The 24,818-nt window shown below is 46.8% G+C and overlaps 1 protein-coding gene across 1 annotated transcript in view; it reads right to left on the bottom strand.

Annotated features, from left to right (window-relative positions):
• RSPRY1 (ring finger and SPRY domain containing 1) overlaps positions 1–24,818 on the bottom strand; it is a 1,045,708-nt gene that overhangs the window by 891,924 nt on the left and 128,966 nt on the right. Inside the window, exon 3 of the mRNA XM_069653445.1 lies at positions 13,688–13,740. Within this exon, the coding sequence (XP_069509546.1) occupies positions 13,688–13,740 (53 nt within the window). The remainder of the gene's footprint in view (positions 1–13,687; positions 13,741–24,818) is intronic.

Raw genomic sequence — 24,818 nt, 5'->3', positions numbered from 1 at the left:
ATGAGCTGTGTCCTCTGCATAGTTAGTTTGTGTATTTATATAGCGCTACGAACCCTCAGGTATCCGACCACTGCTCATTTGCCACGCTGTGTGGTGCTCATTTATCGACCTCGGAAGGATGAAAGGCTGAGTTAGGCCCTGCTGGGATTCGAACCTGCATCAGCAGGCGCTGCACGGATGCCAAAGCGAGCACTCTACTCGCTGTGCTATCTGACTGGCATAGTGGGCTTCCAGTTTCCTCTGGGCCGTTTGTAGAGCTCGTTGGGACCGTGGAGACCAGCCTTTGCGTTTGTGGTTGGCCTCGGCTTTCTGTACCTCCTCTTTGAGACCCATTCGAATTGGTCGCTTGCGTTTGTGGAATGCCGTTCTATGTGCAATTAGTTCTCCTTGTACCACCTCCTTCATAGCATCCCAGGTGTTAGCTGGGGAGGCATCTTCGACCGGATTTTCCTTGAGAAAATTCTTGATCACTGTGGCTATGGAGTCCCTTAATGGCATATCATTTAAAATGGGATCATACAAGTTCCACCGGCATTGAGGGTGGGTCAGGGTCATGGGCTCGGAGGGTTAGCGTAATTGGAGCGTGGTCAGAGAGCACCCTCGCTCCAATGGTTACATTGTCAGTGACGGCCAGGATTTGTGCGGAAGCAAGTAAGAGGTCAATCCGGGAGAACGTTCTGTACACATGTGAATAAAAGGAGAAGTCTTCTTTTTACCGGAATGACGCACTCTCCATGTATCAAACACCTCCATGGTTTGAAATAGCTGAAGCAGACTTGTAGCAAGTTTGAAGTCTCTGGGGGATGGAGAGTGTGATCCGTCAACTGTGGGGTCCGGGAACCCATTGAAGTCTCCTCCGATGAGGACTTGGCCTTCAACAAACGGGAGGAGGGCTTCGTCCAGGGTCTTGTAGAATGCCTCCTTCCCCTCATTTGGGGCGTAGACCGAAACGAGGGAATAGAGTTGCCCAAAAATAAGGCCCTCGACTGCTGTATACCGGCCCTCTGGGCATAGTAATGTCTCCAATATCTGCGTGGCACCCCGTAAGCGAAGAGAATTGCAGAACCCCCTTTCTTGGTTTTATTAGAGGCCAGAAACTGAAGCAGGAAATTTCTATTGCGGAGACGTGTAAAATCCGCGGCCCTTAGTTGTGTTTCCAGCAGGAAAACCACTGCGCTTTCCCAGTCTTGCAGCCCCTGCAATATTGATTTATGCTTGGCGGGGGAATTCAGGCCTCGGATATTCGACGAGACAAACTTCAATTTCTGGTGCTGAATGGTCTGGTTCTGCGTATCTGTGTTACTTGGGAGTTGGGAATGGGCTGTGTGAAGCCCGCAGCTAGAATACAGTAACTCTGCGTTCCGTCTCAATCCGCGATCCGCCAAGTCAATTGTTCAAGATTCGGAGTGTGGGCAGGAGAGAGCATCAGGGCGCGGGAGAACTCTGAACCCCAACCCACCAGGACCTGAGTGTGAAAGTTATCTGGCGTTCCGGCCCCTCTGTACCTTCGTCCAGGTCGAACTTTTTGTTCGGAGGGTGGGGGGCCTCCCCGAACCACCTGTAGGGGGGCCCGGCAGGGCATCCTCCATCCCTCCCAGGGAGTCAGGGTGCAAGATCCAGGCAGCGTCTTCCAGATGACATATCTTGTGAAGCACTCCTTTATAGGAGAATTGCAGTGCTGTAGGGAACAGCCAGTGGTATCTAACGTTTTTGGTCCCGGAGAAACAGCATTAGAGGTCTCAGGGCCCTACGTTTCTGGATTGTCACCACGGACAGGTCTTGATAAATTTGAAAAGGGGTGCCCTGGAACATCAGCTCATCCTGAGATCGACCTATGGCCAAGATACCCTCTTTAGTAGTGTAGAAGTGCACCTGCGTTATAACATCTGGGGGTGTGGGGGCGGAGTCAGTTTCTACCCCGCGGCAAGGCTGCAGTCTATGGGTGTGGTCTAGTAAGAGTTGTGATTTGTCTACTTATTGCAGCGGGGATTGGAACAGGTCACCCACGTATTCCGCAAGATTCTGATCCAGGATCAATGAAGGAACTCCCTGAATCTGGAGGTTGCTCCGTCGGGCCTTGTTTTTGAGGTCCTCTTATTTAAATTCTAGGATCTCGTTTTTGTTGATTAGGGCCTGGATGGAGTGTTCTACCTCTATAAGAGTTGCCGAGTATTCCTGGGTCAGATCTTCCACTTCTCCCAGTCTTGGCTCCACTTGTGCAACCCTTTGCTACGTCTGTTCCAGTTTAATTGTGAGCTCCGTCATGCAGGCTCTGAACTCGGCTTTAATGTCCGACATGAAGGCTTGAACGTCCCCCTTCGTTGTCAGCTGTGCTGCACTTTCAGAGGGCAAATGAGGCGAGGCTTTTGGAGATTCCGTTTTTTCCCCTTTATCAGCAGCCAATAACAGTGGTGAGGTCGGCACTTTTGGCTGATTTTAGATGTATGGCCATTTCTGTAGGGTTTGATGGGGCGCACTACGAGGCATCTGGAGGTTAGTAGCTGGGGGCTATTCGTGGTACTTTATTCCCCGGTAAGGCGGACAGGGGACAGGGTACGGAACTTCTTCCAAATTTCCATGGAGTAGGCAGCTGAAGGTGTAGGCCGCCGCAGGCTAAGTATGGATTTGCTGGGCCGGGTCACTAACAAGCGGGGAGGGCCTCGCTTGGCACGTTGTTGGGGGGGAAGGGGTTTCCATCGGAAGGTCAGCCAGTCTGTCACACCAATACTCATAGCAGCATCAGCTGGGAGTCTGGCGGGCGAGAGAGGTGGCCAAAGAGTCCCGGATCTTCCTTCTGTGTGATTCAATGCAATGAGGGATTCCCTGTTTCGGGGCCCAGGATAGCAGCTTCTCTCGATAGGCTTCATTCTGAGGGGGCCGGATGGTGCATTAAATTGGTGATGAAGGTGACTCAAGCGGAAACCTGGCTGGCCTCGAGCGCCGGAGCTAGGGGGTGAAACGAGGGGATTGGAGCACCCCAGTCCGTTATTATAGGTTACCTGGGCTGGGAGGCTGTGGTGCCATCTGCTGGGGATCTAGTTGGAGAATGGGGACTGCCTTTCTTGGGCATGATGTATCATGGGTGTCCCTCACCCTGTCTAGTGCCAGGGAGAAAGATCTGGCCCTAATATGGGTGCCAGGTGAGATCCAGGGGCCCTGCACCAGTAGTTGGTTGGAAAGGATGCTCCTGAAAATTCTGAGCTCAAAAGGATTCAGCGGAGCGGCGGGAAGACCAGGACATGGTGCTCTGTGTATGCTGGAGTCAGGGAACCCCTTGTGATGAGGAGCGGGAAGCAGGGCCCGGTCTCCACTGAACTATGGCTGCCGCAGGGTCTCGCCACGGGAGACGTCACTCCTCCTTCATCTGCTTCCCCTCGGATTCGAAGCTGGCTCCCCTCTGGATTGGGTCGTCCCTGCCGACCGGGTTACGATTGCAGTAGAGGGAAGTCTCCAGTAGCAATCTCCCCTGTTCCGATCGCATCACCAGGGCTTCTTGGGTGGCTGCGTGGGTAGCGGGTGGGGGCGCTCGAGTGCCGCACGAGAAGGATCTCTATCTCCGCCACTCGGGCGGGCCACCGTACTCCGCAGTCAAGCCCCGACACTGGCCGCCTCACTGTTTCTCTGCTTTTAGCATGGAACCGAGGTCGTGGCTGCCCCGCTGCAGGAGCATGGCTCCAATAAGGCCTGTGGCATCAGTTCCTCTGACTGGGTATGTGCGGGCGGGCAGCGCTTCACAGTGTCCCTCTTGCAGCCAGGGGGTGAAAAGGATGTTGCTTGCTGATTCGGGGCAGGGCACCCCGCTCTCGGAGATGCTCCAGGCTGTGATTAAACTGGCTACAGGGTGCGACGGCTGCCTTCTCCTGGTCCGTTACGGCAGCCGCCATTTTGGGTGATGGGACCGGCGTACCAAGCAGTCGCTTCGAGCGGAGGCAGGAGAGAAAGTTAGTCTAATATTTGGTCGGAATACTGCTCAGATGTTCCGATCTCGGAGGCTGCCTTTCCTTTGTCGGATTGAGCGCAGAACTGCAGATTAAAAGCACATAAAGCGGGCTTCACACAGAGGCCCACAGAGGAGCAGCCATATCGATGGCGCTCCAGGCCACGTCCCCGCCCACAAAGTTTTTATTGCTTTTGCCCTGTTTGACATTTCCTTAGCTACAAAAACGAGGACTATAAATGACGCACAGGTTAATTCTGTGATTTATTCCCCCCCCCAAAAGTTTTCCACGAGGACTCCCTGGCTTCCAGTTCATCAAGGGGCAACTTCTTGATTTTTTGAGTTTCTGGGTTCCCCAAATAATCTCAATTCTTATAGTCTCCTAGCACAACATTACACACCTTGAACTTTATTGGCTCTAGATCCTTCTTTTCTTTAAACTCCTTCTGTTCCTCACCTTGATTGTGTTTCTGTTAGCACAGGACCTGGACTTCACTTAGAAGCATAGGATAGCATGGATGTAAACGTATATTGGCCCGATTGTGGCCGACTTCATGCTGTTAGTTGGAATATTCCTATACATACTGGTTGAATTTAAGATCAGCTTGTGCTTTATGAATGCTTCCAATGCACTGTATACCTCAAGATGGTCTCGGATAATTTCTGTGATGGTCTATCAGCCATCCATTTGGCTTCTCCAGTCTAGTTTGCAAGGTCTTCCTCACTGTTCCCACTTTGATATGTGCACTTTCCACGAAATGGAGTGCCGTCTTCTCCAGCATATGTTCTGGTTACTCGTTACACTTGCTTCATCTCCACACAAGACTGCCAGGACATTGGGCACTGTGCACAGACAGGTTTCAGCTTGGGTGCTTTGTTTTAGTCTTGTTTGCCCGCTGCTTGGGATTCACCAATGCAGAGTGTGTCACCTGCTTGTCAAACAGTTTCCCGCGCTCCTCCCTGCTGCTCTCGGGTCCATTCCCATTCTGACTTGGCCTTTTCCCTTACACAGTGGTCTATTGTTGATTACAGTCAGCGCCGTCCCAAACCACCACAGTAATACAGCTCCAGAGACTACTTCTCCATTGGTTTCCTCCTCTGAGAAATTTTAAATAGCTGTGCCTACACAAGTACAGTCATATGGCAATCAACGGGGGGCAGATCTACCATGCTGACATGGCCTTTGGCGATGCCAAAATACCACATTTTACCTGTTCAAAATGGGTGAGACAAAACATATAGTGTGCTTGCTCTACGTACCTGGTCTGTGAGTTATGAGGTTACCTCCCAGTCAGTCCCTTGCTTTTTGCACATAGATCTCACAAGGCCCAACAAAACATCTTGTGTGGGGGAAGCTTGTACTGCTGCAGTCCCAGGTATGCATGTGGAAGGAAGCTGGCAGTTTTGGCACTTGTATTTTACAAGCTCTCATTTCTGCAGTCCACACTACGTTTTGGGTGGGAGGGAAGTGTGCACTTCTGTGGGCGAGCTGTACCTAGACAGTTTAAGAGTGATGCTTGTGCTGCTGCTTCTTCTCACACTAGGTGCTCCGTATCCAAAGGAAGCTTGTACTGCATTTGCCAGTGCAAGTCTACTCAGTGGTTTCAGGGGTAATTTGTCTACACGTCTATAATTTTTACACGTAATGCTTCTCATCTAGGCAGTTTAACTTCAATTCCTTATATTGTTTCGTGACAGTCTTATTATGGGTGCAGGGATAAGTAGCAGCATGTACAAGGGCATAGTCTTCTTCATACAGGAGATTGTCTGGAAAGACCAGCATGGCTATGGCAGAAAGGTTGCGAAAGGTGCTGCATGTACACCAAACTTGTTTACATCATACCTACATCTTTGTTAAAACTACCAACAGGTGTCAAGGATTTACTACTAAGTATAGCCCCTGCACATTGAAATGCAGGGAGCGGTGGGAGACAGAGCTGGGGAGGGGGTTTGAGGATAAAGAATGGAACAAGGTTAAACGGTATCATAAAAGTCTCAAGAAACGCTAGACTGCAACTCATACAATTATATGCAACGCAAAGAGCATACCTCACACCGGCCACTATCGCAACCTTTCAGGGCGCAAAGAGGCAGGAATGCCCTAGATGCAAGCTAGTAAATGCTTATTGGTGCACATGTTTTGGGGATGTCCGATTGCACAGGGGTTTTGGAAAGAGATAGCATGTAAAGCACACCAGGGTGGTATAGAACTGGATATCCAGACCCCAGAGGCCTGTATCCTGGGTAGATCTAAGAGAAATGTGAAAGATAAGCAGTTAACTAAGCTCAAAGACCTGATGTACATCCTAGCTAAACGTAGTATAGCCATGAGATGGAAAGATGCTGGCGGGCCGAGTGCGAATAGATGGTGGAGCAAGAAAAGTGGTTTGTGGCATGGGAAAGGGTGCTGTGCAAGCATAGAATGGATTTGGGATTGGACATTCAGCGATGAATAGAGTTGACTGTAACTCTATTTGCATGGAATGAGAGAGATGCAGTCATGCAGACCGCACAGGATGAACTGATGCACAATGAGCAGAAATGCATACCATGACGTTATGTACAGGCGTTGAGGGGTGGAGAAGGGCGAGTTAGTGGTGTTGTGCTATTGATTGTTGTGTTGTAAAACAAAATAAAAAAACATTTAACAAAAAAAAAAGTATTGCCCTTGCACTGTCCCAATGAAACATAGCAAGACTGCTAATAAGTGCTGGTGCTTTCCCATTATATAAAGAGCAGCCCTACGTAGAAGTGCAGCAAGCAACCATTGCAGTTTCCACACAGTGTACATTAAATTTGTTCCAGAGGGCAAGGTGCAGTACAAACTCAGCCATTCAATCGTTGCCCTCTTAGCCGAAACCCACCCCCTCTCTCCCAACAAGTCAGTGTCCTCTTCACGAACATACAAAGTTACACAGAACTTTTTCAGACCAAAGCTTTTCATTAACGAAAGTAGGAGCTATTGACTTTATCAACTCTAAAACAAAGGCATGAATAACCTTGATAGAAAAAGTATTGATCATGAACTCCATTTTGGGTCAGACTAGGCAGGCCATGGCAATGCCTACCTCCACACCCTACTCACTCCCCCCACCCCCCTCACTGCTCCCCTGCTAGTAAGACCAGACGTACCCACACCCTCGAAGGAAAAACTTACAAATGTAATCTCTCAAAGCTCACGCACTGGAGATCAACTACCTCATATCCACCCATGATCTAAACCTACTTGCTATCACAGAAAATTGGCTCAATGAGGCCTTCGGCCCCGCCATCTCGCTCACTCTCCCACAGGGTTACTCCATCCTCCGCTAGGACAGAAAGCTGTCTAAAAGTGGAGGCGTTGCCCTCATTTCCAAAGATGAGCTCCCCGTCAGACTCTGCCACCAGACCTGGGAAGGCAATTCTGACCTCCTCACAGCTAAACTATCTCTATCTGCAAAATTCTCCATAAACCTACACGTCGTCTACCGGCCACCTGGCTCAGCCCTCGACATCCAAGGGTACCTCCTCCACGTCCTAACCAATAATCAAAAAAACCCACCAAATCAATTTTACTAGGTGATCTTAACCTCGGTCTCGCCGATCACAATGACGAAGCAGCCGCTGCTCTTGCCAGAGACCTTAAAGACCTTGGCTTCACTCAGAAAATCACCCACCCCACCCACTCCAAAGGCCGCACCCTTGACTGGGTCACAGACCACAACATCCAACCTTGCATACCCATAGATGGATCACCCACCCAACTATGACCAGAAGTTCCAAAAAAACTCACTGCAGACAACCTCTGCCCTTTCCTAGATATCCAAGAACTAAAACCCCCCTCTGCCACGGACCCCAACTCCCTTGCCGACACTCCCAGACCCTCACCAATGCAATTAACATCATAGCTCCCATTGAAGAAAAAAAAGAAAAGAAATCTATGAAGACCAACTCTTGGTTCACAGATGACCTACTAATCCTCTGCTCAACCAAACGCGCACAGCCTTAACCAATTGGCAGTCCAACCCCCGTGACTCCACCAATGAAGAATTTAAAACGAATCTCTAAACAATATTAAAAAAAGCTTCCATGCCAAATCCAATAACATCAACCTCTGTATCTCTAAAGCCAACTCCAAGTCTAAAGAGCTGTTCTCCATCTTCAAAGATCTTCAAAGATACAAAGATACCACCCCACCCACCAGCCCTGATGAAATCAACAAAGACCAAGCATTGTGTTCCAGTATCCAGGCAGCACTTCTAAATAAAAACTCCCTTCTACAGGACAAAATACAAGCCCAACGCAATGTACTACCGAAGTCCATCACCCTCGCCACACCTCCCGTCCAGAAGTCCCTGCTTCCGCTCTTCTCTTTCAGAAACGTCTCTGTTACTGAAGTCACGGCCCTCCTCGAAGGCCTCAAACCCTCCACATGCAAAGGTGCCATCTGTCCACCCAGCATCATTAAGGACTGCGCTGATGCTCTTGCCCTCCCTCATCACTGCATTCATTAATGTTTCATTCACGTCAGGCATCATCCTGTCCAGCCTTAAAGAAGCGTGGGTCCGCCCCCTTCTCAAGAAACCATCCCTTGACCCATCCTCCCCCAACAACTACTGACCCATTACCACTGTCCCATTCCTACTCAAGATCCTAGACAAAGCTGCCCACAATCAGATCCAGCACTACCTTGAATCCAATTTCATCCTGTGGAAAAGACAGTCCGGATTCCACAAAGGCCTTGGCACAGAAACCGCCCTCGGCACAGAAACCGCCCTCCTGGACTTAAAAAAACGAATTACCACCATAATGGACAAAGGCAAGCCACCCCTCCTATTGCTGCTGGACTTCTCAGCCGCATTTGACCTTGTGGACCATAAAATACTTACTTCTCACCTCACCAATGCAGCCCACTTCTCTTTACAACGGTGCTCACGCTACCATCCACTGCGGTGTCCCCCAGGGCTCCTGCACGGCAACCACACTCCATAACCTGTTCAACAAGCCCCTTTTCGATAAGTTGGATTCTCTCGGCATAGACTACACCAACTATGCCAAAGATACCAAAGTCCTCCTTCCCCTCACCGGCTCCTATGACCACGACTCCGCAGCCCTTCTCCAAATATACTCTAAGATCATAAGACTCTCTGCCACCACCTAGACTCAGCCACCCACTTCTCACAAGAAGCCATAGGCTGGATTCAATCCTTCTTAGACAATAGATCAATGCAGATCTTCGCCCCCTCAGCAGCCGCAGACCCCATTCCCATCACTTGTGGTGTGCCTCAGGGCTCATGTGTTTCACCCACTCTGTACAATATCTTCAAACAGCCCCTTTTTGATGATCTAGATGGCCTGGGTATCACCTACACTAACTATGCAGATGATCCACAGATCCTCATCCCGTTGACGGGAGATTACGACAAGGATTTGGCCTTTGTGAACAGAGTATATCTCATCATCCAGGCATGGATGGCTTCTCATGGACTATGCCTGAATGATGATAAAACAGAACTCTTCATTCTGGGCACCAGGGCCAATCTCAATAAATTAGGCAATCTATATTCTAATTTCACCATAGATATCAACATCCCAGTAGCCAAGGAAGTGAAAAACTCTCAGCTTCTACCTGGACTCCACTCTTACCTTCAAAAAACAAGTTAATTCCATGGCCTCGGCCACCGCGTACACGTGCAAGTTAATTAGAGCAGCTAAGCCATTCTTTACACCCGACAACTGCAATACCCTAGCAAGTGCCTTGATATCATCTAAATTGGATTATTGCAACGCCCTATACATAGGCTGCAATAAATACATTACCAACAAGATCCAAATCTTACAAAATAATGCCTCAAGAGCAGCCCTCAACATTCCCAAGAAAGCCCACATTTCCGACTTCAGAAGAGCCAACAACTGGCTCTCCACCAAAGACAAAATTCTCCTCAAATCTGCTTCCCTAACCCATAAATGCCTTCATATGGCCGCCCCCTAGTACCTTACTTCCAGATTCAGGAGACAATCCACTAACCACCCCTCCAGAATAGCCAATACCAATCTACTCCAAGTGTCTAGATTCAAAACGTATGAAGACTGGTGGCAGCAGTTTCCCGGTAAAGCTGCCCAAAACTGGAATTCACTTCCACCCTCCCTAAGAGAAGATATGCCCTACCCACGCTTCAGATCTAACCTCATCCAATGGATTAAGGAACATGACATTTGACCCTATACTACACTGACACACTTCCTTCCATTATCGCATATAACTGTTTACATATTTGTATCTGCATAACTGTATATATTGTATATAACCGTTGTTCGATGTTCTCTGATAATTTTTGATCACTTGTATGATATGTTTCTTTTAATATTTTGTACAGCTATGCACATCATTGTAACATAAACTGAACAACCCTCTTTTATTTTTCCTGTGCCCTAATACCCCTAGGTCTGGTGCGCACTATAAATAAACAAACAAACCATCCAAGCCTGGATGGCAGCTAAATGACTATGTCTTAATGGTGATAAAACAGAGATCATGATCCTAGGTCCCAAAGAAATACTGGACAAGTTGAACAAGAATTATAGCAACTTCATAATTGATAATATCACCTCTGCACACACCACTAAACTAATAAACGTCATCAAACCACTCCTCTCCAATCAAAACTGGCTCTCCATCGCCCGAGCTACAATCGGCGCCAAGTTAGACCACTGCAATGTACTCCTTGCAGGTACCTCAGCTAAAAATCTAAACTGGCTTCAAATAGTCCAGAACAACGCCCTCAGAGCTGCCCTCAGCATCCCCAAAAGAAACCACATCACCCAAGCCAGACGGGATGCCCACTGGCTCCCACAGTTAAGGATAGAATAACATTCAAGACTCTTACCTTAACACACAAATGCCTTAGCCTCTCCCCCTCCTCCTACCTATCCGAAACCATTAACAGAGACTCCTCTGCGTGCCCCAAAAGAGCACACCACGCTACACAACTGCGCATTCCACTCATCAAAAGTGCCAAAGCAGGGGGATATAGGCTTTCCCCATATAGCCCCAAAACTGTGGAATGCCTTCTCCCAACTCCCTTGAACTGAAACCTCCCTCTTCAACTTTCGCAAATATCTCAAAACCACACTCTTCAACTGATACCCCCCCCTCCACGCTACCACCTCTGCTGCATGCAAGTATGCAAAACCAAATGGACCGATGCCTCTGGGCTGCTGTGCGCTATATAAATACTAATAAATAAATGCACAGATGTGATAGCAGGCAAAGGCGTTTTCAGAAAGGCCACGTATTTTTTAAACATCAAGCGCCCATGAATTTTTCGACCCATAGTAGTCGAAAGCAAAATTGTAAGGAAGGCATGATATCAAAGCAAGACAGACACGCGATTACAGTTCAAGGGTGATCATTACACTGTAAAATGGGTGAGATAAACGCCTAATCTTACCTAAATCTAAGACGGGAGCAAGCTACTACCATCAAATAATAATACAGTCCTAGTAGAGTCTAGTCAAATAAAAAGGGCCTTTACTAAAAATAAACTACTGCCAATCCTTACCGCTATGCTACAAAATAGTGTGGGGTAATGTTTCACAAGAAAAGAAAAAAGTGTTCACCAAACGAAGTCAGGACGTTATGGCCAGGGTCTCCCCTCCCCACGTTTGTTAGCATGGGACATGGTGGGACTGAGCACAGCACACTCCTGGACTTCTGGCACAAGCTTACAGTTCCTTTTCACTATATCAGGGCCTTCTGTGCCCAAGACTCCTCTCTCATGCAAAGTCTCTTGCTTCAGAGCGGCCCACTATGCCAAAACAACTAAATCAACAGTTCCTTCTGCTAATCTTTACATTGGGTGGTTATCCTTCACCTTTGGATCCCCCTCAGTCGGCCTCCGATCCTTTCACTCGTCAGCCTCCCCTCAATTGGGCTCAGACCAACCATTAACTGTGGACATCCCTCAGTCGGGTTCATATATGTCGTCACAATGTTATTCACTTAGCTTCTTCACAACTTTTCTCTTGACGTTCCTCAGTCGGGTTTAGTATCGCCTTTCCACAATTATCTAATTTCTAATACTCAAGAGTCTGAATGTCTTTTTAAACAGCCACCTTTTAGTTAAGCCCCCCTCATCCGGGCTCAGACCTTCCACAGCACTTGCCAAGATTAAACAAAGACTTGCAAAGGGCGTTCACATCTCGCTGGGTCATTGTTAGCCTATGGCAAGGTGTGTTTATTCACAATAACCAGTTCGCCTGGCATTCCTCCCCCCCGCACCGGGCGCAAATGCCTGTTTCACTTCACAATTCTATTATCATCAAAACTTCTGCAATGAGTCAAGGACTTTCGATTGTACAAGGGGTTTTGCTTGAGCCGTGTATGACCACCTTGACACCTCACGCCGTCCTTCCCCAAGGCCTCTTGGTAATTGTAGCTTCTTTACCCTTTTTGTTCAACACAGTCTCTTCGTTCAGGAGAGGGGCACCAGTCACAGACCTCTGAAAAAGCGCCCTCACGGCGCTGGCCCACTACCTATGGTACAAAGATTGTTCACAATAGACCTCAGACTCTTAATATTCTTAATATTGCCACTGCAACCTTGAGTCAAACCGTCCAGCCAACTATCAGGTTCTTTTGACTCGCCGCCTATGCGGAACTCGTTGGCTTTTCTTTTGCATCTGGAGTCAAGGACGGTACCACAATGGCAACCACATCTCCCCGGCCTGGCCCTGGCTATCAGTGGGGGAGGGTACCATGTACGTACTACTGACATCAGACACACCATTCGCCAGCTGCGGATCCCGGTTTTAGGTCTTTCATAGGAGGCTTCGCAGGTCTGGGTTGGCAAGGGTAACTCCCTCCATGACGTCCTTTCAGGTCCCGCTGTCTTTCTCCTCCATTTGAACTGCCGTGCTGTAATAGCTGCTGCCTTGTGCTTTCCGCCTTCCTCCGAGTGTGCTCTTATGCTCCACCTTTTATCCATATGGGGAAGGGAAAGGGTAGTCCGGTGTGTATAGTTGTCGGCGATTGCTGGACTCTGCCTGACCCTTGTGTTGGGACATGTCAGGTAAACGGCTCTGGTATTAGTCTGTTGTCGCTCACAGAGTGAGAAAGTGTTTGTGTTGAAGGATAGGGGGGGTAGAGTTTCCAAGTATCTCACTGGACAGGATGGGGTGGAAAAGGTGCCATAAGAAAGGGCATACTGCATCTCACCCTTCAATGTCCCACTTCCACTCCTCAAATACCACCCATTCAGGTGATCCGGCCACACTGGTCCACCTGCAGGAACTAGATCCCATAGCGTTGGCCATGTCCTGGCCACCTGGATGACAGATCCCCAGGGACTAGTAAATTAAACACCGTAAGGTTTCTCACAGAAGGCATACCCTGCAATTTTCATATGCCAAGGAATATGTGCTTCCAAGATAGCTTAATTTTGAGAATATTCCACAAGGAATAAAGTATGTTCAGGCTAGTGTCTGAAGAAAATCATTTTTTATTCAGAAAACGGTTACAATTATTGCTCTTTGTACAGCTGTGTTGTAGCAGACATTCAACGTGTGTACCAATTCTTCCTGCTTGCTAGATTGGAATATGAATTTGTTCTCTGGCTCAGCAGGTGGCATAACCATTTTCATTTCACAATTAGAAAACTCTACCATAGTACACACAAATACCCAATTGAAAGCAAACCGATCAATGGTGGAGGAGCTTTTTTTTTAAGTTGAATTTACAAAACACTATAAAGAAACATTGTATTTTCTTACCAGTTTCTGCCATTTCATGCAACGTAATCATCGAATATGGTGGTTCCTGGTCACTGAAAAACAAATTAAAACAATTCTTTAAATTCGATTTCAAATAGAATTGTTTCTACATGGAGTAATTTACTCCTATTGTCTGTGTTTAACTTTCCAAAAATGTTAAACAAAAAAGGTAGTTTATACCTTTGTAAATTCTGATCCCTGGATTGTACTTTAGTTCCACCATAAAGGGTGAAGATGTAATGATTTCGAAGTAAGCAGGTGGTGGGATGCACCAGAGAATGCACCGGTTCATTTCGGCACAGCTGCTCACAGGGTTATCGTTATTGTTCATTTTTCATTAGCAGTCAATCATTGCTTGACGATGTAAAGACTCATTTCCATTTCCGCTCACATCACATTAGGTTGATTTATTGTAAAGTTTTACCCTAGAGGATTTCAGGAAGGAGGGGAAAACTTTCCAATTGTTAGACTTCCGGGTCATCTCCCAGCAGTGTAATGACCAGTTTCCACAAAAGCTCCCCAATTACCAGTTAAATACCCCAAAGTCAGCATTAAATAACTATATAAACAAATTACAAGAGGACATTGCGTCGAGTAGCCTAGCGTGGCCACTGCCTTGGGAAGAGTGCTAGGAAACAATACTGCTTCCCAACGGATCATACCCAACCACAGAGCCTGTACAACAGTCACGCAATTAAGGGGTATACAGTTTGTAACGCTGCAACTATGTAAAAGGAAGATTTTACTATGTACAGTAGATGGGCACAGAGTTGGCGTTTATTAGCTGGAATGTGCATGCACAGACAATGTTGGCCTATATGGAACGGCATAATGCGCAGGTCATGCCGTGGAAGAAAACGCATGCTGATAACACTGTAAACAAAGTCTTTCCTCAGAAATGGGCATCCTATAGCCAGTTCGCCAATCACTCTCACAATCCTGTAAAGTTCTTGTATTTATTCTATCATTCGTATAGCACCTGGCATGGTCCCTATGCGTTGGAGGTTGTACACCCTTGGGGGACCAAAGTACAGGTATGGTAATATTTGAGAAGTGTTAGTATGTGTGTGTGAATAACAGCCAGTGCAAAGTTTTGAAAGGGAGTCCAAGTCCCTGCTAGCCACCCATGTCGAGCAAACGCGTGGATTGGTGGTAAGAGGCAGTTTAGGAGGGTATGCAAGAGCAGGATACTTGTGTTCAGCTATATATTGAATTTTTGTCATGAACAATAGCTGCATTCTTATGGCAGAGGTGTTGTGCAAAGTGTTTTTGAGTGGTGTATGATGGAAGATGGGTGCGAGTCTGTGGCTGTGCCTTCAGCTAAAGTTCCAGAAGCATAGAATGCAACAGGTTTAAAAGAATTTGCATAAAATAAGAGTGCTCTAGCTACTTTCATCGTTCACCTAGAATCTTTGCACTAGCTACATTCTACCCTCACCATGCACTAGATGGATTGTATATTAATCATGCTTAATGCACTGGCTATGTTCTACTCCATTGTTCTAAGTGTGATACTTGAGCTAACCTATCCTGAGTAGGCATGATAGTTGAGCCTTACTAGTAGATGGTGGACTGCTGCATCGAGCCCAGCTAAGTTTGACACAATGGTTACCCTCCACAATTCTCCAAGTGCCCCACAATTGCCTGCCCGCAAAATGAATCCAAACACAACACTCTGCCAGCCACAGGAATCACATTCCCTGCCCCCAAAATACATCCATCGGACTATTTTAGGAGCACAGCAGGTGATCTAATGGATTTGGTGGTAGTAATGTAGAAGTGGCAGGGTGTTAACCAAGCACAGTAATGGCTGTGCTCACTGCCCTTGCTGCCTTGCCGTAGCTGCAGGGTGTCCCGTCAGGCGCCTGGGGTCGACCAGGCGCAAACAGGATTGGGAACTGCCCTTTGCCTCGGACCCTGGGGCTCTCAGCTATAAAGTTTCCTGAAGCTGATGGCCAAATCAGGGAGGGGGTGGGCGTGTGTGGGGAGGACCGAGGGGGTAGGGAACGAGAGCAATGGGAACGAGGCTGGAACAGAGGGAAACGCATGCAGAAAGGCGCAGGATGGAGAAACGCATGGATGGGGTTCAGTGGCGTCACCAGGAATTAAATTTAGGAGGGGCACAGAGGGGGCCAAAGACAAAGGTAGGGGGCCACAGACAAAAGTAGGGGGAGAACATGGTCACTGTTCCTCTTAGGTAGGGGGGGCACAAGGTTTCACAGGGGGGGCCCGGCCCCCCCACACCCCCTCTAGCGACGCCACTGATGGGGTTCAATACGCTACCAGAGATGAATGTGCACGACTTCAAGATGTGCAGAAAAAACAAAATGCACAAAACTGTTGGTTTTAAATAGATTTCCTCAATAGACATTGGTTAGATACATTTTGCTACACTGCTACATGGGCGTAAGGAAGTCTCAATAGTGAGCACACATGGTATGACCCGGAATTCTATTCGCTCCTTTTCTCCTTATGATATAAAATGTCTGAAGTATTACTAGTATGTGGTAGGGATTTCAATATTGCACTACATCTAGAGTGGGACCGCATAAGTAACAGGCATAGAAAGCAGCCCAAAGACGCTGTTATTATATTGGTGGGTATGAAGGACATGGACCTGATAGATGTCTGAAGATTCAATTACTTCACAACAAAGGGAATTCACTTTATGGCCTCATGCATGTACTACAGATTGCGGTCACGTCACGATCCCTTACAGGAGAAGTTCAATCATGCACAATACTTATCCGCACTTACTCAGATCACTCTCCAGTACCATTAACAATACAATTAGGTACCGATGTGATGGTGAAAGCCTCACATAGGAGAGGAGATTTAAATTGGATTCACTATTAAACCCAGCTTTTGAACACAACTCAAATTTTTTAATTAAATGTGGGCACAATTCCAGAGGTAAGCCCTTTGTGGCAAGGCTTTAAGATGTATATACGAGGCATCACTATATCTGCAGAGTTTGGTGTTTTCCGTAATATAAGAAAAGAACTTGAAATCTCGAAGTTGAGGCTCAAAGCAATGGAACAAAAATATGCCAATACGGAATCCCATGTGGACCTGGCTAACAGCAGAAGCTTGATATCTTTCATTCTCTAGATCTGGCAAATGGGCAGGAGAGAACTGTTAAATCTCCAAGATACTGGTGATGAAAAATGATGCTGGGAATTGTGTACGGAACACAAGATAATCAAGGCCTTTTTATAATATAATAAGGTTTTGTATTACAAATGTGCCAGTAAATCGAACACTGAAAATAGGCTATATTTACAATTGCTGCCCTTTTTCTCTATTGGCGGAGGCTACAGAGGGTCTAGAAGCGCAGATTAGTCTTGAGCAATTGCTAGCAGCCATTGTTGAATTTGCAAATAAAGCTCTGGGAACCAATGGGTTGGGAAGAGAATTTGATAAGAAGAGAATTTGATGAGAAATGGGAGGTTCTCGTGGCATACCTGTTGTAGCTATGGGAGGAGTTGATGCCTAGCGGTAATTTACCTCGAAGCCTCAGAGGCAGTAATTATATGATGCTCGATTGGAAAGCTTTATTTGGATTCAGCAGTAGCATAGAGCTCTATCCCTGTTAAACATGTACACAAAAATACTTGCCTTTGTCCTGGCTAATCAACTACAACCTTTAATGTCTTACTGAATGCATGATGATCAGTTTTATTCTGGGGTGATCCACAACACTAAATCCTAGAAGACTAGTTAATGTCATAGCACAAATTGACTACAAACCACCAGTGGTGGCTAGAACAGTGGATGCTGAGAAAATTGGGTTCTGTTGCCTTGGAATTCTATTTGATGTGATTGGGAGCTATGGCTTTGGGAATTAATTTTATCACCCGTTTCTAGTTATTGTACACTATTAACTGCAAAGATGAGGTAGGAAATAAATGCTCAACCGCATTCCAATTGGAGAGGGGTACAAAGCATGGGGGCCGTCTCCCCCTTGCCCTTTGCAATGGTCATTCTGCCTACGGCAGACATGCTGAGACACAAACAGGGTAGCATACAGATAGCTGGGAATCTGATGACTCACTTTATGAGATTGTCCTACAACTACACATTAAAGAACCAGAAATTAATATGGCTCAAATTATGAAGAAAATGGTTCCAAGATGTCCACCGCCCAGTAAGGTCGTTCGAGAGAGCTCTTCGTGTCCGGCTCGGAAAAAGCACAGCTGGGAAGGCCTCTGGGAACTGATCCACACAGTCGGGAAGTTTGAGGGCCCCCCAACCCCCATGTGGTCCCCCAGAGGCAACCTCAGTGAGATATCGTTATCCTTGGACCTGGTGAGGACAGCACCCCGTGCATTGGGCATGGCACACAGGGATCGGTAGAGGAGCTGAGCAACAAAACGCCATAGGGTGTGGCCCTTGTAGTGGAGCGGAATATCTCCTTCTGGCAGAAACTAACTCCAGAGAACACCCTCCTGGGCCGACGCCCATAAAAGCAGCAAGCGGCTGGAGCGGCATGCGCATCGACTACCGGTGAGGGACAAGGAGGGAGGCTCCCGCGTGACATGAGAGGCCCAGTACGAAGATCAATACTAAGTGCCGGGTGTGGCAGGAGGCATAAGCGGAGTGGGAAACAGCCAACCAAAGACTCAGACGATAGCTGGTGGGCCCAGCTGGCACGAGGATTGACCTGAGGAAAGCAGGTTTCACATCCATGAAACGACAAAAAGTGATCACTCAACTTACTTCGTTCACCTCGGAAATAAAACTCACTGGCTGAATTTGGCAAAGAACCGTGCTGGGTGAAAGAGTAGATGCAAATGAAAGGGCAATCCAGGGCCTGGCTGAGGATATTAGAAAATCAGACAGTGCAATAAAAGAACTAGCGTGGGCTACACACAAACTGGAGATTCAATGTGAAGAGTTGGGGAACTGCTCCAGATGTTAGAATATTCGCCTCAAGAATCTTCTGGAATCGGTGACCGACCTAGAACTCAAAGGGGCAATAACGCAGATTTGTGTAGACCTCATAGGAGAGGAAACTACTACTGTTTCGCATGACAGAGTCCATGCATTTACAACCTTTTTGTGTAGGTCGAAACTTTTGGTGCAGTCATTTTAGCCTATACCAAGGACGGTACCACGGTAGAAAGTAAGTCTCCCCGCCTTTGTTATCAGTGCGGTAGGGTCCTGTGCACCGTTGACATCTGATACACCACACGTCAGCTGTAGTTCCCGGTCTTATGCTTGCTTTCACAGAGGCTTCATAGGCGCGGGTCAAAAAGGGCAAGGGCACTTTCATTGTTGTCCTTTCGGTCTCTCCGCCTTTCTTCTCCGTTTGAACTGCTGTCCTGGAATAGCTATTTCCTTGTGCGTTTGTCCTTGCTCAAAGTGTGCTGTCATGCACCACTTTTTATCCCTGTGGGGAAGGTAGGGCTGTCCGGTGTGTGTATAGTTATGGTCAATTGCCTGACCCTGGTTTTAGGACACGTCAGGTGAACGGCTCTGCTGTTAGTCCGTTGTCCGTCGGGGTGTGAGAAAGTGTTTGTGTCGGAAAAGAGGAAGGTCGATTTTCTAAATATTCTATGGGGTAGAATGGGGGAAAAGTGTGATAAGAAAGGGGGTGGTTGGTTAACTCTGAAAGGTGAGCTTTGTAGGGTTTGTGAATTGAATAGGGGAGATCATGGGAAGGGTAGTGTCTGGTCACAACAGATTGGGAGTTTGGTACGTAACGGTAAAAAGAGGGATTCTAGGATATGTAGTTGCCTAGTCCAGCGGGTTTTGGGTTCCTAGGGGATTTACCATATACGGAGGGGTTGTTGGATTTGAGCAAGGGAGATGCATTGGGTGGAGGAAGGTAGATGTGGTATGGCCTACAAAAGCTTCAGGGATGTCGTCCTCTCCTTCCACGGTATAATACTGCGCCTTGTATTCCCCAGAGCAAACCTCTGGCTCTTCTACCCAGGTGGTCCTCCCTCGCTCGTCCGCCCCCAGGTTTGGGATCTGAAGCGCTAGCCCTTCCCTGGCAACCTGAATAAGGGATTCTCAAGGTCTTCTTAGGAGAATACCTTCAGGTTTCTTACAATTTGCACAGCGGCATGTACAGACTGAACCAAATTTTGTATGAACATACTTTGTTGGTGGTGCATCAGGAGGATCCACTGGCTCTATTCCAAATGTGTGACCAGGATTCAGGGCCAATATGGATGCCAAGCTCTTACTCCCACCTCCTCATGTACTGAAAAGCATCCGTGGGAGTCAGGTTTATCAAATAGCTTATAAATCTGAGTAGAGCGAATCAGTTCTTGGTTAAGCCGCTCTTAAGTGTGAGCTGTAGTCCCAGAGGCTCTTATTCATGGGTTCAGGGCCCAATGGCAAAGCTGGTTGTATCTCAACCTTTTCCCTTCTGAAAGGCAGAAAATCGATTTGCAGTGCTCGGAGTGGAGGGGAATAGATTGAGCGCATAGTCGGCCTAAATACCTTGACCTTCCCCCTCTCCCATCCTCAAAGAAGGGTTGTGCCACTCCAGGGAGAGGTCTGGTCTTATTGGGCCCAAGTTATTCACCCTGCAGCTTGTTGACCTTAGCCAAATAATGAATGGCGGTTCAGGTAGAACTAAAGGGGGGCAGGGGCTGTGGGGGAATCCCACATGTCCTTTAATGCAGTAATGATTGTACAGGTGTTTCCAATCAGTCTTGCCCGAGAGCAACCCAGGGTGGGAGAGGTTCAATTTTGGACCATTGTAAAATCGGGGCAATCTGGGCCACTCAAACGTATCTCAAGGTCCAGTACACTAAATATCCACCCACTCCCCCAACCGCACCCTTTAAACCATCAATTTCACAAGGATTCTGGAGCATATTCAGGCCCATAAATCACAGAATCCTTTGCTGCAGGAAATGAATGGGTCAAAGTTGGTATGGAATAGGGATAGTTGGCAGGTTTATAACAATCTAGGAACTAGGTTAATTTTTACAGCTGTTATTCGACCTACTTGGTCTTGGACCACCTCCCCACGTCACTTGTTAATTTTATAAAAAATGTGAGATATTGGCTTGAAGATTGTTCAATGGCAGTTTATTCTTACTCCTACTTCAGAGATTTGGAAGTCCACTGAAAGGGAAACACCCGTTCAACTTATTCCATTAGTCCCCGTGGCAAATAGATGTCAATTTACTTTGAAACCAGAGGATCTTTCAAAAGCTTTTTAGTTCAGACATGAGCGGAGTGAGCAAGTAGGATGTTTCAGTAAAACAGTGATATCGTAATCATATTTTTCTTAGTGTTCTGAGCAACAATGCTAAGTGATGCAAATTCCTGTTTTGTCAAGGGGTGAAAGGTAGTGTGCCATCACTTCCTGTGATGTCACTTTGGGAGGGTCAAATGACCCCGGGTCATATGATGACACTTCTGCTACCCCTGGCATTTTGGTCAAATGACATCCCTGTATACCTGGGGAAGGTAAATGTTCACAAGTAAATGTATTAAAAAAAGTCCTGGCAGAGTACACCAGTTGAAGATAAATGCGTACAAGTGAATGCTTACAAACAAATGTATAAAAGACATGTCAGAAAGGCTTACTAGGTGAAACAAAGTATTGTGGAAAGGATTGCCCAATGCCCTGGCAGGGAAGTATGCCAAGCCCATGCAAGTGTGTTTTCGCAAGTAATAAGAACTTAAGGAGGGTATTTGCCATACCATTGAAAATCTTATTGACAGTAAGAACAGTCTATAGGAGTAACCATGCCCTTATGATTCTGAATTGTATATTGGAGAATAAGATAAAGCTAGGGTAAGGAAAATATTGTCAGAGCCCATAATAGCTTCAACGTACTGTTTAAAATATACAGATGAGAGAAATGACAGCTTGGACTCATAGGAGGAATTCCTAAAGTTCTCAGACATTATCATATTACATTTTCCAATATTTCCCTCATGCCAGCGTAATCTAGTACGTTGTGTATTCACAGACAACAGTTGGAGGTTAGTTTGGGGAACATGAACCATTCCTGGGCAAGTGAAATGTGCAACTAACATACTGTGTCACTGGACGCGTTCAATGTTATTTCAAATTTCTTACAAGAGTGCAAGAGGGCGTTTGTGACAAAGATAAAATCTATCACTGATGTGCGGTCCCTCCCATACCATGTAAAATGACCTACTCCCTTTTTCTCCAGTATATCATTCATGACAGACAAGCCCCACGGCTCCAGTTCTGCGCCATGTTTTACCTTATGCCGTTTCTCTACCTACAGCATGTTTATTGGTACTAAAACAATGATCCACCGCTGAAGAACAGTCTGCATTAAAATCCCCACCCACTATGGCTTGCGCATCCGGATAGGAAGTGAACCATTCTTCTAATACTACGTTTACTTGCTGAAGGAAGCATGCAAGATCCATTATGGGGTTCCAATATATATTCAGTAACAGAATGTGTTGATAGGGCGATCATTTGTTCCCTCAATAAAGACTGCTAGTATCACTCTTAGAAGGACAAAAATGCAGCTTAATGGAATACTGTAGATGATTTTGAACTGCTACCAAGAGGCACCCTGCTGGGTGCCCTCTAGTGCCTTGAGAAGCTGGGGAAGTCGCAATGGAATACCCATTAAACTCTGGTGAGTGGACTTACCATGTCTCCTGTAATACAATAAAGGAAACGGATCACAGGAGAGCACTAAAGCCTCTTGATTCCAGGAAATTACTGAGGGAGCATTTGATTTGCTAAAGAGGACCCGTTATTTCCTTCGAGTAATGGCATCTCTCAGTGACATGGTGAGCCAACGCCACTCCGCTGCCTCCGCGCTAGAACCGTTATTGCTAACAGGTTTTTCTCACAATTGGGTGGAATTAACTTGCCTGTGCCGCTGGTCCCGCTTTCCTCAAAGGGTTATTCAGTTATTTCTATTTTTCGAATAAATAGACCTGTGCAACCATGCATGTTTTTCCAGAAGGTAGGCTGGAAGAAATAAATATTGCTAAATTGAGGGTCCCAAGATCATAAATGAAATGATCAAATAAACCAAAATTGTGCAGTCTTGATTTGGGGGTGGGTCGAAAATTTCCCCTAATTAAATGCCGCCCAAATAAAACATACTACACATCGCCCTGAGGACAGGGGTAGCTTAACTCCTTAGAGAAGACCCTTTCTGATGAGTTTGTGGCAATGGCATCAGAAACCAGGGTGTCCTGTGGTTAAAATAGACATGTGATGCGGTATTTTTGCTTAGAGAGGTTCTTGTTTGTGTATAGTAGAAAGAGGGGGGTGCATAAGGATATCGATTCATCCGACCTCTGGAGGGATGCACGGAGTCAATCGATCTGACCATCTCAGTTTCAGGGAGATGGCTCCTGGGTTCACTAATTTGGGAAGAGCTTTTTTGTGTTATCCACTATTTGATGAGGACAACATGAGTATGGAGTCAAATCTGCCTGTGAGCAGGGGAAAGGGGATTATCATTTTTGTTTGCCATTTGGGATTTGGTGGGTCTCTGATGCAGGACAAAAAGGAGTTGAGAGGGACAGTTTGTCAACTCGTGGTGTAAACCTGTACAGGGAGGTTGATTAGAACAGGTTAAACGCTTGAAAGGAGTACAAACTGATACACTGAGATGTGCAATTGAGGGGGGTGGGATTTGGGGGTTTCTCCTTACTCTTATCCTTGTGCAGTGTGTCTATCTGTTGGATTCTGTATCACAAAACAAAATGGGTAAACTGAACACCGGATTCTAATGATATTGGGTGGGCGAGGAAGGGGCGGTGGGAGCGAGGCTATGTTTTGGAACCCTAAACGCCAAGGTCTAAGTTCCGAGTACACATTCCTGATTACTGTGAGCATTCAAGAGGGTGGACTAGTCCATGTGTTTGGGAAACTCAATTTGAAATACAGGAATTGGGCATATTTCTCCTCAGGTGATAGTATAAAGGTGTGGAGTGACAATACTGATGGAGGCAAACTGCGCATACTAAGAAAGCAACACACAATGTGGTTAAGGGGAAGGAAGCTTTATCTTAAGGGACTCCATCATGAGAAGCATATTCCGGTGGGGTCAGTCTACAGTCCCGATGTGGGGCAGGTTGTGTTCTGAAACATCTGTCAAGGTTTTGGTTGGGGTGATTTTAAGATCGTCCTTGATCCGGAAATGGATAGGTTGAGTTACCAGGCAAACCATTGAATAGAAACTCAAAGAAAGAATTCAAAATCAGATTTCATGGACAGAAATATTGGATTAATTTTAAGGAATACCACATGTTCACACACCTATCACTATTGTGCAGGACTTTGTTCATCTCAACCTAGTTTGATGGACAGTAAGCTGCTTTCTAGGTTAGGGGCAATATTTATTCTGCCCTTTGTGTCAAATCGAAGGACGAACAGTGAGCCTGCTTCACATCACCATACCCAGGGGCAGAGGCAAAGTGGTACCTCGCCCTCCCCCACGCCACCTTTGGGGACAGGACTTGCTTACCCGTGAGGAACTCCCTTTACCTGCAAGCATGATGGCATACATGGGACTTTTGTCAACCACAATGACTGCTTAAGAAGAGGCTGAAGGATGCCATTCTTTACGAGAAAGATATATTTCCTCTAACAAAAACTAACCAATCCACTGAGACGAGTGGATTGAAAGGAGAACATTTGTCATATAAAGAAAGGAAATGCGTACAAAGTGATAGAGACAGAGAGAGAGCAGTACATCTCCAGGCAGGGGAAGTAGCCTGCCCACTTAAGCCTGAGAAGAGGCAGAGGCATTGCAGGAGGCGGAACCCGTGAAATCCAAACTTGCCAGGAGGCAAGGCAACAAACGCTGAACTGTCAGTGTAATCGAGAGCTGGAGAGAAGAGGAATCTGTGGTGCCATGACCCTGAGAGAGTCACGGTGAGCAGCGGACCCTTGCAACAACGCCAAGGGCATCAGACATCATGGCTCCCTGGTGATCTACAGAAGAGCATCGAAGAAGGGTGAGGATCGCAGGCAAGGGATGCAGAGAAAGCCGGATTGCAAGTGCAGCGAAGAACGAGAACCGATGCCAGAGCCTCAAGTCCCAGGACCATTTCCGAAGTAGATAAAATGATAAAATGTAATGGGGGTCGGGAAGAAAGGTGGAGAATAATAGAGTATACCACAGAACTAATCACTCAGCCCAGTTCAAAT

The sequence above is a fragment of the Ambystoma mexicanum genome, chromosome 1p (assembly GCF_040938575.1).
Source record: "Ambystoma mexicanum isolate Mex_15411 chromosome 1p, UKY_AmexF1_1, whole genome shotgun sequence".
NCBI lineage: Eukaryota > Metazoa > Chordata > Amphibia > Caudata > Ambystomatidae > Ambystoma > Ambystoma mexicanum.
The sequence above is the reverse complement of the archived record's forward strand: the minus strand, read 5'-3'. Positions and strand labels throughout refer to the sequence as shown.